The 13305-nt window shown below is 46.1% G+C and overlaps 1 protein-coding gene across 5 annotated transcripts in view; it reads left to right on the top strand.

Moving 5' to 3' along the window:
* Positions 1-13305, top strand: part of cdh19 (cadherin 19, type 2) — a 64975-nt gene that overhangs the window by 32449 nt on the left and 19221 nt on the right. For 2 of the 5 annotated variants that reach the window (XM_088282398.1, XM_088282399.1), the window contains exons 2-4: positions 11220-11308; positions 11743-11978; positions 12038-12332. In XM_088282398.1, the coding sequence (XP_088138524.1) occupies positions 11760-11978; positions 12038-12332 (514 nt within the window). In that variant the 5' untranslated portion in view covers positions 11220-11308; positions 11743-11759. Of the gene's footprint in view, positions 1-7621; positions 7766-9892; positions 11309-11742; positions 11979-12037; positions 12333-13305 lie in introns of those variants that run through there. The other 3 variants (XM_088282396.1, XM_088282400.1, XM_088282397.1) reach the window with 3 other exon arrangements.

Raw genomic sequence — 13305 nt, 5'->3', positions numbered from 1 at the left:
CGATCGACTGGACTGCGTCACCTCGGCGTCCCCGCGAGCTGAGAACTGAAATGAATTCACTGCGGGAAATTTACCATCAAGTGGGCCCCAAAACACCTGGTAATCAATAATCAACGCAGCGGAGGTAATGTGACGGGAGACTGATGACATCATCGCCGCCGTCAGCGCTTATTTTACTGACAAGTCCAGCCAAGCTTAAACGGAGGACGTCAAGTCCACAAAATGCGCTCGATGTCGTCCTCGCTTGTCTAAACTTGTTTTGTTCGTAACGTTGCATTTGTGGACGTTGCAAAAAAAACCGCTCATTTGCGTCCATCTCAGTGGGCGGCCATTTTGGCGCCTGTTGGCGACATCACAGATTAGGGACGATGACCAATCACGGCTCACCTGTTTTTTCCGATTTGCTCCCGTGAGTCGATTACGATTTTCGGTGCCTCGACCGACCGAGACCGATTTCTGATATGGATTGATTAGCTGCGCACAAGTCGCCCTCTCTCGTCGGCGACTAATTGTGAGTTTGGATTGTCCATGAAAATCCTCAAACTTGAGAATTGCTCGTTTCCTTTCATCGGCGGCGTCGTCATTTTGATCATTATCTCGTCTCCAACCAAAAATGATTTTTTGTCGATTGTGTGACATATTTTGTCAAGAGTTGTATTTTCCGAACGTCCCAGTACGCATTTAATTCTCTTTCTGCCGAATGAACGTGTCTGCAAGTGGCCCAAAAGTTAAATTGTCTTTTCCTTCTCCGACCGTTTTTTTTTTTTTTTTTTGCTTTTAGTAACTGTGTTGTGAGTGCTTCAATATAATTGCCCAAAATGGATTCCTGGGCTGCCTGTCGCGCTTTATTTGCCCATTAAGAGCAGCGAGAGGAGCAGCAAACACAAACGATTACCGTCCATGACTTTTAAGCACCGCGCTCATTATATTTAACACTTGTCCCCCATAAACATTCGCAAGCCTCCTCCTTGTTTTTGCTTCCATTTAAAGTTGACTCGAGTGCCGCAAGACCGATGGAGGCGACCGCTTGGATTTTAGTTGCATTTAGCTTAATTGTTTTTTTTTTTTTTTGCTAAACATTTCTCGGAGGCGCAAAGCCGTGCGCAAGTCATCTCGTTAGCCGTGTGAAAGTCGGCGCAGATAAATGAAGCAAGTTCGTCCCACCGGAGTCCTCGTTGTGGTCGCAAGATTTGGTGCCACTGCAGTCTGACGACACAATACAAGAAAAAAAAAAATTCTTGATCAAACTCTTGCCGGATATTCAAAGTAAATTGTGTCGGTCTACCTAGTAAGTCAACAAATGAGCAGTGCGACATTAAAGAGTCGCAGCTTCCGTTTAGAAAGAGTCGTAAAGATGTAAGACGCTCGTTAAAAAGGACATAAAAGGGAATGTCTAGGTGTGATGTAAAAGATTTTTACGGCGGTCAAACGGAAATCTGCGGCCACATGTCGTCCCACGCTCAACTGAGAGATGGAAATCACGATGGGCCAATCCGTCCCAACGATTTAAACAATGTTGATTTATTGTTGCACGATTACGACACAAAATCAAATTGATGGTCGTTGAAATGCATTGGGAGAAAAAAATAAGACAAATTAAAGCCCGAAAAAAAATTCTTCCAAAATTGCTGCAATTCAAAACTCAGAAAGTGGCTTGATGAAAAAATAAAAATCGAAATCCAACCGTATATGTTGAGAAGCCTTTGCTTATTGATGATGGCGCACACATTATTATGATTTTTTTTGCCTCATTTATCTTTCAAAAAGACTTCCAAGAATTGCAATAAGCCGTCACGCGTCGACGTGAGACGTCAAGTATCAATTTTGCGTGATTCTCGTCCCCGCGCACGTTTGGCCGCAAGTTGAAGGCTCCCCGGTGCGTGTCGGCGCTCATTAACGTTTGTCTGGGCTCTGGTTTATTTTGCACCCCGCCGACTTTGTCCCCGTGGGCAAGCGTTGACGCCGTTTGCGGTGGCGCCGTGGCGCTTGCCGCCGTCGTCATGACATTTCTCCGTATATTATTTAGAATGCGCCGCGTGCGGCCACGCCTGAACGATTTCCGCGGGCTTGATGAGTTTATCTTAAACACGTGGTCATGTGAGGACATCAACTAACGAACTTCGGGTTGTGTTTGTGGTTGGCTGCAGCATGGCAGCAATTTAAAAAAAATAATAAAAAAAATCGGATTGATTTAAAATCAGGAAATTGAGGCTCGAATGAATCGTTTCATCTCGAGCCAATTTCCATCGTATGTCAGGCCGCCGTTGTGCAATTCCGATATGAAATGTGTGATCGCTCGTGTACGTGAACATGTTTCGACGTCCGCTGAGACTTCACGCATGCGCTTGGAATCCGTCCCATGGAGGAATTTCAATTAGAAGCCGTCCTGCCGGATGCGCGCACGCACACACAAGCACACACTTTTTTTTGTGTTGCCTTGTAATTGGCGCGCTAATGTCAAGGTGTCCCCCGCGCGCCTGCGGCTCGTCCGTGCCGAGCCTGCGCCGCTTGTAATCGCTTTTGCGAGCTTCTCGTTCACGTCGTCTTGTCGAGGTTAAAAAGAAACACAAAGGCCCTGCCTGCTCTTAATAGAAAAGTTGGAAGCCAGCGCTCGACTTCTGGCAAATTATTGCCAAGCTGCGCGTTTGACCTTCAGGAAAAACGCAAAAACATAACTTTGAAAAATAATATTGCCATTCAAATTGTTTGGATTTTCATGGCTTGTTCCGTCCAAAACAAAGCAGCTGTGGGGATTTTTTTTTTTTTTTTTACATTTCCAAAAACATTTCACACAAACGCGCCGTAATTGCCACCGTAAGGAATAACATGTCCGCTTAATAGTGATGACTAGTGCACATTTTAACCCTCGCAATGGAGAAGGAAAGCAAGCTTTTTATTAAGAAACTGCTGGAGCAACTTGTAGCCTGGAAAGGAGGACTTTAAAAAAAAACTAACAAAAAAAAAACAATCCATTTGGCAGAGAAGAAAAAGCAACAACAAATGAGCCACAGGAGACAGACTCCAATCCAGATGGAATAAATCCAGCAAATCATCCGACGGGGGTGCGCCGGGGCGGACGAGGAGCCGATGGTCGTGACGCGTTTTGTTTTTAGCTTTCCTTTCAAATCTCCTGAAGGCCTCCCATCGATTGCAAATCCTCGCCACCTCAAAACGTGAATGCCAGCAGGTGCGCCCGCGATGGCAATCGATTACCTCTGCCTGATAATTGCTCAAAGTCGCTCGTCGACGTTTAGTCTGCCGCCTCCAAACAAAAAGCTCGTCATTAGTGTTTGCGTTTTCGGCTTTTAAATCTCAACTCGGCATTGAAGTCATTCCACGGAGGCCGATGACGTCAAACGCGACACAAGGAGACTTTAGTTTCACTTCAAGACGGAATGTGAGAAGCAGTCAGCAACATCCGATATTTTCATATGAGTCAAGAACGAAATGTAGGAGAGCCGTTTTGCAATTGAAAAAAAATCGTTCGTCGAATCGAATCGAATCGTTCAAAGTGATCTGAATGAATCTTTTCTTGGTTTGAATCACGAGCAACAGCTTGGACGGTTGAAGCCTTGCGTTCCCCCAATGAAATATTCAAGCGATGCTTTTCCCACCTCACCGTGAAAAAGAAAAAAAAAATGTTAGCACGCCCGCGGGCCGGAGATTAGTCGGCGCTGCTCCCCGTCCCGCTGTTAATATTCAACCCTTAAACTGACATTTCCCTCCGCCTCGGGCGACTTCGGAGCTTACAAATAACATCGGAGGTTTGTAAGCGGCTGCGTTATCGAGCAGCCCGTGTTGGCTTTTTTTTTTTGGGGGACGTTTGGCCGAGCGGCGATCGCGTGAAGGATGTTCCCGGAAGGTGGCGGAACGGAAACGCGAACGAAAAGAACAAAGTCATTTTCAAGAACCACGAAGCCCGATTTGCTTTTGTGGACCACGTGAAATGAGATGAGCCCCCGCCAGGCTCGCTTGCGTCAGAACGTCTTCCCGTGTAAATCCTTCACGATGCGCACGACACTCGACTTTCCTTAACGCTCGGCAACACGTGGAGGAGGAATTTTTATTTCGTTCCTTCGCCGCCGCCTTTAAACGGCGCCGCTCATCCTCGTTGTCCCACGGGCGGCTCGCTTTCCGCCAACTTAGAGGACGTTGTCGGGACGCGGCGACTAATACATGCTAATGCCGCCGCCTTCCTCTCCGGTGAGATTGATGGCTCGGCGGCACTTCTCATTGATCAGTCGGACGCAACGCGCGTCTCCAATGAGGGTGGGCTGGCGACTTTGTGCATTCTTCCGGGGAGGCCTGGTCCCGGAGGCGACGGCGCTGCGGCACGTCTCATCGATCTCGTGAAACTTATTTGCGTAAATACTTTGTAACCTTGCCCGTTTTGCATCCGAGCGACCCGGGAGGAAAGTGCGGCGGATGCAGAGCTGGGCACTTGACCCTTTTTTTTGCCGGTCGGTCCGTCGTCCTCCGGCCGCGATCTCGGTACCCTTCCGGCCTCGACCCTCCAGCCTTAATCTCGTGCTTAGTCGCGTTATTTTTTTACATTCGTCACCCCCATTTGCCTGCCCAGTTCTGGTGCGATGTTGGCATGGCCGATGGAAATTTTAACCGGAAGGTGTTTGCCTGCAATCAAATAGGACGACGCATTTCCTTGAATTCACGAAGGATTCTTGTGCTACATTTCAATTCTACTCTTGTCTGGGGCAGGCGAGACAGCGTGATGGATGGGAAGGGGAGGGGGGGGGGGGTCGGTCGGTCGGGGGGGTTCGGATGGACGTCGGTGGGATGCTGGCCTGCTGCTTCCGTCATTTTCTCAGGCTGCTATCCGGAGGGGGATTAATTATGCATTCATCGTCAACGTTATGGATTGCACGCGATCAAACTCCAAACTATATTTCCCCCGAGAGGCGAGGCGAGGCGACGGCTCGGTGTGGGGTGGGGTGGCGTCTGCCGCTTCCTTTGGAAAACACCCTTTTCACTTCTCACTCTGCGAACATGAAACTTGACTTGAGTTTTTAGGGCCGACTCACACGAAGCCGTTTCAACCTGAGTGTTGGTCATTTTGCAGATATTTTTTTTGGAAGTACGTATACGCCGGAGCGCTCTCGTTACGAACGGAACGCGCGATGGCGGTAACGGCCGCTGACGTGAAATTGTCTGCACACCTCATGTATCTACGCCTCCTCTCGCCGTTTCCCCGCGATAACCTCCGCATGGCACGATAGAAATAATCAGCGCTGTCTCCATTTTCCTGGTTTGTGAGGCAGTCTCTGCCCCCACGCCATCAGCGAGATGCGGAGGTGCACTTGAAAAACGAGGGCGGCGGCGTCCTTATTTGTCACCACTGTCCGCCTATTTCCCACGGCTGGAGAGACAAAGGCCGAGCAACATATGAGGCGAATGCATTTTTAATGCGACATCCTCATCAAATCGGCCGCGGCCAGCCGAGCGGAATGCCAACGACGTTTCATCCCGTCTTGCCGTGGCGGCGACGAGGACGACAGCGCGCACGTGCCCGTGCGAGCTTTTGAAGGTCACATCCGAGCGCCGCCGTGACTGCGACGCATCCGCCGGTGAACTTTGCCGCCGCGCTTAATGAGGAAATACGTCGGCAAGATTGGGGCTGGGAAAAGCGTGGCAATAATCACCTCAATAAAACATGTCGCTGACACAATATGGAGGCCATCTGTCACACCTCCTGTTTGCGCCGCCGTGGTGGAAAGAACAAAACAAAAATAAAAAACATGTTTAGATGGCAACAAAAAAGACTTCCGTGGGTCAGTATAAAATAAATCAAAGTCATGTTTAGCATGCTAATGCTAACTTGTATTTAGTGTTTGTAAAAACGTTGCCCACTTGAAAGATGAAAAAACATTTTTAGAACACAAATAAGTGGACGAGGCTTCGTTTGCTTCTTTGTAGTTGCTGCGAATACGTTGCCGCCATCCTCTGAAAAGTATTCATCTCCCATTTTTCTTTAGCTTTATGTTTAAATGAAAAACGGCCAAATTGATTTTCACAGTTGCAAAAAAAAAAAAAATCACATAATGTAGCTAGCTAGCATGCTAACGCTTTGCTAACGTTCCGAGTAAGGCGCCAACTGACAACTAAGAATCAATTCATTGTTTGATTATTTTTATTGTCTCAAGGAATCAAATGAATATCCGTCCATGTATTTAAAAAAAAAAAACTGCAATTTCAAATTGATTAATCAACTAGAAAATTGGCAAATTTCGTTATTGTTTTCCAAAGTAAAAGCAAATGTCTTTTATTTTTTGAAAAGAAAAACAAACAAACAAAATAGTCTGATTTAATGTGAGGACTCCTGAAATTTGAAAATATTTACAGTTGAAATGCTGAAAGGAGGATCTGACTAATTTTAACTTAACAGGTCTCAAAACGATTAACCGACAATTTAATCATCAATTAGTAGTCGATTAGTCGTTACACCTCTCGTTCAGAGTCGTGCTTAGTGTTTGCATCGACTAAACGTTATCTTGTTTCTTTGTCCTCAACCATGCTGCGGAGCGAGCACATTTTCTCTCCCGAGAGTTGCGCTCACGTGACGCCTTCCCCGACACAATTGCGGCAATTTGACCGTCTCACTTTTTTGTCTGCCGAGCGGTCCTGCGCGCTCGTTATGTGTCCGGCCGTCAAATGTCAGCCTGCCGTCGCCGCGCTCGCTGAATGTAAATAAATTCCAAAGCAAATCTCTCGTCTGGCGTCATTCAAATGAGGTGAGGCTCAATTAGACGAGGCTCCCGCTCGGGCTGAGTTGAAATGTCACACGACGGGTCCTGACATTTCTTGCTTTGATTCGCCGTCAGAATCCAAGGCGAAGCCGGACGACAGAGTCCGAGTGCGAGCGACATTTACGCCGCCCTGTTTTTTTTTTTTTAAGTATAATGATGGCGTCCATTACATGTCGACATGCAATTAGCCCCGTCGAAATGAATGCACTCATCTTTTACTTCCACCGCTGTGATGAGAATCAGCGGGCTCAAGAAATATTATTTTCTCTAGCGTGACAATAATTCTTTTCTTTTCACATTTTTTTTTAATATTGTTAAAACGGTCATTAGCAACTGACCGAAGCACTTAGTATGTCATTCTGACTTTGAAAGTTTTCTAACAGTTTGTCCGTCGCCAAGTAGCGCACATACAGAAAGATTGCTGCAATTGTTAAGTCTGTTTTGTGTCTCTCGCTTGAATTTTTAGCGCCACCTAGCACCTTAGAAATGTATTGCAACCTAGGAATATTTCACAAAATTCCAAAATAAATGAACCATGAAGCAAATTTCCTCCCCCCAAAAAATCGTAACTATATTCCTGTGATCGGTTTTATCAAGTGGAGGCGTGCGTTACAACTCGCCAGTTGCTCTCGTCTCATATCTTGCGCAAGCGTTTGCCTGACAGTGGGGGATTTTCATCTCTGCCCGTTCCAATGAAGCGCTCGATTGTTGTGCAAAACGACAGCGAGCGAAATAGAAATCCAATGGTACGTCCGGGTTGACGTGGGGGCGTTGGAGGGCCGACGATTTGCATGAAGGCCGCGAGTGTCCGGCACAAAAGCGCCAGTGTTTGTTCTTTGACACAAAAGCGGGCCGAGAAGAAAACGAGGAGGGCTTGCTCGTTTGGTGGCCGTCTTTGTGACCATTTGCCGGTGCGGCCATTGTGGCGAGTCAATCACTCGAAGCAGATTGCGTCCGCCCGGTGTCCCCCGGCCGTCTCCGAAGCGGCACAAACAAACAAACAGGTGGGTGTGGCGTGGCGGGGGAGGGGGGGTGGGGGCTACATTGCCGAGATAATTAGATGCGATCTCCGAACGCGCAGGGAGAGGTATTGGCTTGCAAGGAAATATGACGCGGGCTTGCAAAAAGAGGCCTCGACACAAAGACGGAAAAATCATCATAGTTGAGGACCATTTGGAAGCGGTGTGACGCCGCTTTTGTTTCCGGCATTTCTTGTTTCTTTAGCGTTTTCTCTAGGTTCCATAAGTGCTCGTTGTTGTTCATGTAATTGCACCTCCTAATCATTTGAAGTCACCAAGATGCTGGATTGCATTTCGACGATCGCGACCGCTGTGTTAGCATGCTAGCTTGAGCGCTAAAATTACGGTTCAAAGTTGTTTGGTGCTCAGCTCCATTTTCAGTGTCTTAGTTTTGGTGCATTTGTCAATAAATAGATGCGAACGCGCCAAAATAATGAGAATCAATGATTGAAAAGCAATTAAAAATAGGTTGGATTCTTCAGATAAAAATACCAAACTAAGCTACGTGATAGCATGCATGCTAGCATCAGCGCTCGCGTTACTCTTCAAAGTTCTTTTAGTCAGTCGCTGTTCAATTTTTATTTGCGACGAAAAACAACCCACATAACCGTTTCAAACGTGCCAAAATGATCATGAAAAAAAAACTATTTTTATGTTTCAGAAAAAGAACGTGTTCGCATGCTCCCCATCAGTCTATTTGTGTTTATCGACACCGGCAGCAAAGCGCCAAAGACTGACAGATTGTTTTGGAAATCTTTCATTACGACATCATCAAATGTACATTTCTGGAAAAGTTCACTTTCGTGGTGCCTGCGCATTTATTGTATTTTTTTCCCTCAAAAGCCGATGAACAATGAAAAAAAGAAAAAAACAGCGTTGATGTGGTTTCACGACGCCTGATTAACGTCAGTGGGAATTCTCGCCGCCAACTGTTTCCGCTCCGTGCACGCGTAAATAAATAGCGGCAAATTGCTTACTAACAAGTACATGATGCTTTGACATTTCCCTGTTGTTTTTGCTCATTTGGGTCCTGCTTGTAAGACAACAAGCGGCGTGGCGGCGCTGATTGTTTTTACAATGCGCAACTAAAAAAAAAAAAAAAAACAACGCCTCCCAAATGACCAATTAGGACATTTTGGCTTAGAAGGTAGATCCAAAAGAAGTCAGGCTGAACAGATGATTTATTTATTTTTTTATTTTTCCACCTTTCATGAGTTGACTTTCTAACATTGTCCAACATAAAGCAAGTGTCTCCAAATGTAAAAAAAAAAAGAGAAAAAAGTTTCATATGAAAATCAATACACAATAGGAACGAGCAGAAAAGGTAGGCTTACATTTTTTTATTTTCCGTAGAATTATAATTATTATCATTTCCCATTTATGAGCTTGCTTATTTAACTCTTTATTTATTTATTTATTTTTAATTTATTTATTTATTTATTTATTTTTGTGTTTTGTTCTAATGAGCTTTTTGCTGTCTTGAACAGAATTTGACATTTTGCATGATGAAGTCATTCAGTGCCTTCGACGGCTATAGAAGTCAAAAAGTACATTCATGAGTTAACGATCATCCTAACCTTGCACAACAGAAATAAACAACAGCTACCCGTCAAGTCCGTTTTTAATGTCCCTGCTAAAAAGCTTTTCCTGTTGGCTGCATTTTCATGTCTTTTGTTTTTTTTTCTAAAATGTCTGTCTGTTGAAATGAACGCCGCTCCTCAACGTGAAAAGTTCATTTTGCAGAATATGTGTCCCTGCTACGGAGCTTTTTTCTTCCGCCTTCACGGCTCGTTTTTGGCTTTGGTGTCACTCGTTCTTATCCCGAGCGACGAAATGCAACCTTGCGCAACCGAAATAAACAAAAGGAGCAGACTTTTTCCCTTTTGCATAATTTGTCTCCTTTAACAAGGGCTTTTCTTGTTTCATGAGGTTGCCACAAGGTTAATCTCATCATTTCCTTTGGTGAAATCTGCGCACCAAGCGAAGCACATATCAGCTTTGACATTGTGCAACGCGCCGACACGCGCCCCCCCCCCCCCCCCTCCTGATGTCAGGGGCTGCTTGTAGCCGAGCGTTGTAATGTCCCGACTCGGGCGTGTGCGGAATGTGACGGTCTCGGTGCGTGCCGTGCTTAACATTGTGCGAGCGCCGCTCGTTGACGCTGTCACGTGACAGCCCGCCGCTGCCGCCGCAAATAGCAGCCAGCGAGGACGGGAGAGGCGTTGGAGGGACAGATTTTTTTTTTTCAGTAGAACATGCGTTAGTTTGCAGAAAAAAATGAACTTTTTGCACGACTGTATCACACTTTTCATCTGAAAACATGTCCAACCGCAGTTTTGGTCCATCCGAAGCTCTGTCGAGATATGTCGCCCAACGGAAACGGCGACGTGTAAAAATAAAAAGCCTTTTTGTCTTGCTGCCGTTTTCTTTTTTTGGACGCGACTCGCTGCAAAAAAAAAAAAAGGCTTTTGTCCACTTTGGAGAGCAGACAAGGGTTGCTATTGTCCGTCTTTTTTGGGGCTCTGGTGTCGAGCCCGCCGCCGACTTGTAATGAGATCACTTTCTGCTCAGCGGCCAGACATGCGTCGACGCTTTGATTCCAAGGATGTCGTCGTCTCGTTGTTTACTCGCTCTTTGTTGGATTCAAGTCTACTTAGCAACATGTCGACTCATTTATTCGCGAATGAGGCCCACTGACGTATTAGCATAGCCGTGTTAGCTTTGTAACACCATTAGTGTGTTAGCATCGCATTGTTAGTAGTGGACAACCATGAGTGTGTTTGATAACATTAACCTGTTACCATTGTTAGCATTGTGATGCTATCTTTACTCTACAAAGCTAAGCTAAGCTAACGTACCGCATGTTAGCTTAGCGCCACTTTATTTCAATAACGTGAGCGGCACGCACCAATACGTTATTTTTAAAAACCAATTTAAAGTGTACTTTTCAATCCTAACTTATGTTTTGACATCGCTCATCTACTTGGTCAAAATATTATCCGCTTCGTGGCTAAATAAGCAATTTAAAAAACAGCCTGTCATATCTTCCTGAAAATATTCAATTTAATTGTTACAAAGTGTGCCTCTTGTTTTTTTTTTTTAACATCATCCATCACTGTTTAATCAACTCTATAAATTCATATCTTTTATGCTTGTTTACGAACCATTTATCATGTGCCCTTAATTTCCACGCAGCGTTTAATGAAAGTGAGCCCGTTTCGCCAACACAAAACTTCCCCCCCCACCCGTGACGTCTTTAACACACATTTGTACAACAAAGTGAAGAGCGCCTGCAATTGCAGTCGGCCAAATTAATATTTTGACTTTGCGAGCGTTGCATCTTTAATATGCTCATTGTGCAATCTCTGTGAAGTGTTCCGAAAATTCTCTTTCCCGCTCTCCGTCTCCAACTAACGGCCGCACTTCTCGCAATTTGCAGGGCCATGACGACGCACTCCAAATGGGAAACGCTGCCGACGGAACGGCGACAGATTGGACGCTGACAACCTCCGTTGTTTTTTTTTTCCGGTAGGCCCAGAAAATGAATGAAAATATGCACGTGACACAGCAGCCAAAGATTTAAGAAAAAAAAATTGCAAAAAGTTGTCCTGTTTTAGACGAGTTTCAGCGCATGGCCGGGAGGCAGCGTGTTGCCCGGCGCAGGTAGCGGGTGGGAGGGAACAAATCATTATTGAGCCGAGGGGGGTGCCGTGTTGTTGTTGTTGTTGATAAGATAAAAATGGACTGCATGGTGAGACACTTTTCGGAAAAGTACACACAGTCAAAAGAAAAGACTTAAAAACATTGTTCAATTGCCCAACTCGAAATTCGAACTTCACCCAACAAGCGAGTTTTCACTGCAACAAAATTGAAAAAACATATTATTATTATTTTTTTTAGCATTTATCTTTGCTATTTTCTTCACCACTTTGAACCAATCAATTTGCCGTGTATCCCGACAGGATGATTTAACGCAAGCATGGACACGAAAGTGAGGAGCGTGTTGGCAGCCGTGACGCTGCTGTCCTTGCTGAGCCCGACCAACGGCATCGCCGAGGGCCCGGAAGACCGCCGCTCGGCGCTGGCCCCGCCCCCGGGCCCGAAATCTGCGGGCCAGCGCCATCGCCACAAGCGAGGCTGGATCTGGAAGCAGCTGTTTGTCCCGGAGGAAGACCCCACGCCTCGCGTCATCGGCCAGGTACTGAACCCCCGCCACGTCCTTCGCGCTCCGATCTCACGGACGCTCTCGTCACGCAGCTGAAATCGGATTCCGACCGCGGGGAGTTTGGCATCCGATACATCCTGTCAGGGGAAGGCGCCGGTGACGCGTTTGAGATCGACGAGTACTCGGGCGAGATCCGGACGCTGAAGAAGTTGGATCGCGAGGAGAAGGCCTTCTACGTGCTCCAAGCGCAAGCCATCAACAGGTTGTCCCGGCAACCGGAGGAGCCCCAGTCGGAGTTCATCATCAAAGTTCAGGACATCAACGACAACGCGCCGCGGTTCCACAACCAGCCGTACCGGGCCAGCGTGCCCGAGATGTGCCCGACGGGTACGTTTGGCACACCGACTCAATGTCATGTTAGCTTTGCAACATGACACTTGCAAAGCGAGCATTTGGTTTTACGGCCAGATTAGCTTTAGCTTTAGCTTGGTAAGTACGTCAGTAAAGCGAGATGAAACTTTAGCTGCAACGCCATGTGATGTTAGCATTGTAACATTAGCTTAGCAATATGTCTGCTTTGCATTTCCATACAAATGTTAGCATAGCAATGCTAGCATATGAGTCAGTTAGCACTTTGCGCTATCGTAGTACGTTAGCATAGCTACATTAGCTTTGTAAAAGCGAAAATCTTAGCCTAGCCACTTTATCTTGACTTGACTACAAGTTAGGCAACCATCAGATGAGATTTGTTTTACGCTCGGCTCATTAGCAGAGCAACATTTTGTTAGTTTGTTAGCGTAGCGACATCAGTTGAGCATAACATTTTCTTTGCGCTAGCCTCCGCCATCTCCGCCTCAATATAACCATCGTAAATAAATTCTTTATTATTATTTCCTTCAACTGCACTTTTCAAGGCAAATTTATATCCTGGCTGCAGATTAAAAGCAGAAGGTTATATGAATGTCTGTCATCTGTCCACATGCAGGAAGTTAAATGTATTGCTTTCTGTATCGCGGCCTGGATGCCTTTTTCTTCTTAAGTAATGTTATTACAGCCGCCGCTGCCCTTTCACAGCGCAAACATTAGCATTTCAATTTATGTGTAATCTGCCTTTTGCAGTATAATATCTGCCTCCTAATAAATCAGAATGTATTTGGCGCCGAATCAGGGAGCGCGGTGACGCTTGAACACGGACGACTCGCGAATACGAAACGTGGAAAAGAGGCGAGAGGAGGACATTTGGGGAACGGGAGGTTGGCTAAGCCCCTCACGGACATTTTGTCAGCGTGGCCCGGCTGGCGCTGGCACATGATGCCGGAACGTCTTGTTTCTCATCGCTAGCTCACCTTGAAAAATATTT

Source organism: Idiotropiscis lumnitzeri, chromosome 19, assembly GCF_059441095.1.
Source record: "Idiotropiscis lumnitzeri isolate Australia: NSW breed Sydney's pygmy pipehorse chromosome 19, RoL_Ilum_1.0, whole genome shotgun sequence".
Lineage (NCBI taxonomy): Eukaryota > Metazoa > Chordata > Actinopteri > Syngnathiformes > Syngnathidae > Idiotropiscis > Idiotropiscis lumnitzeri.
The sequence above is the reverse complement of the archived record's forward strand: the minus strand, read 5'-3'. Positions and strand labels throughout refer to the sequence as shown.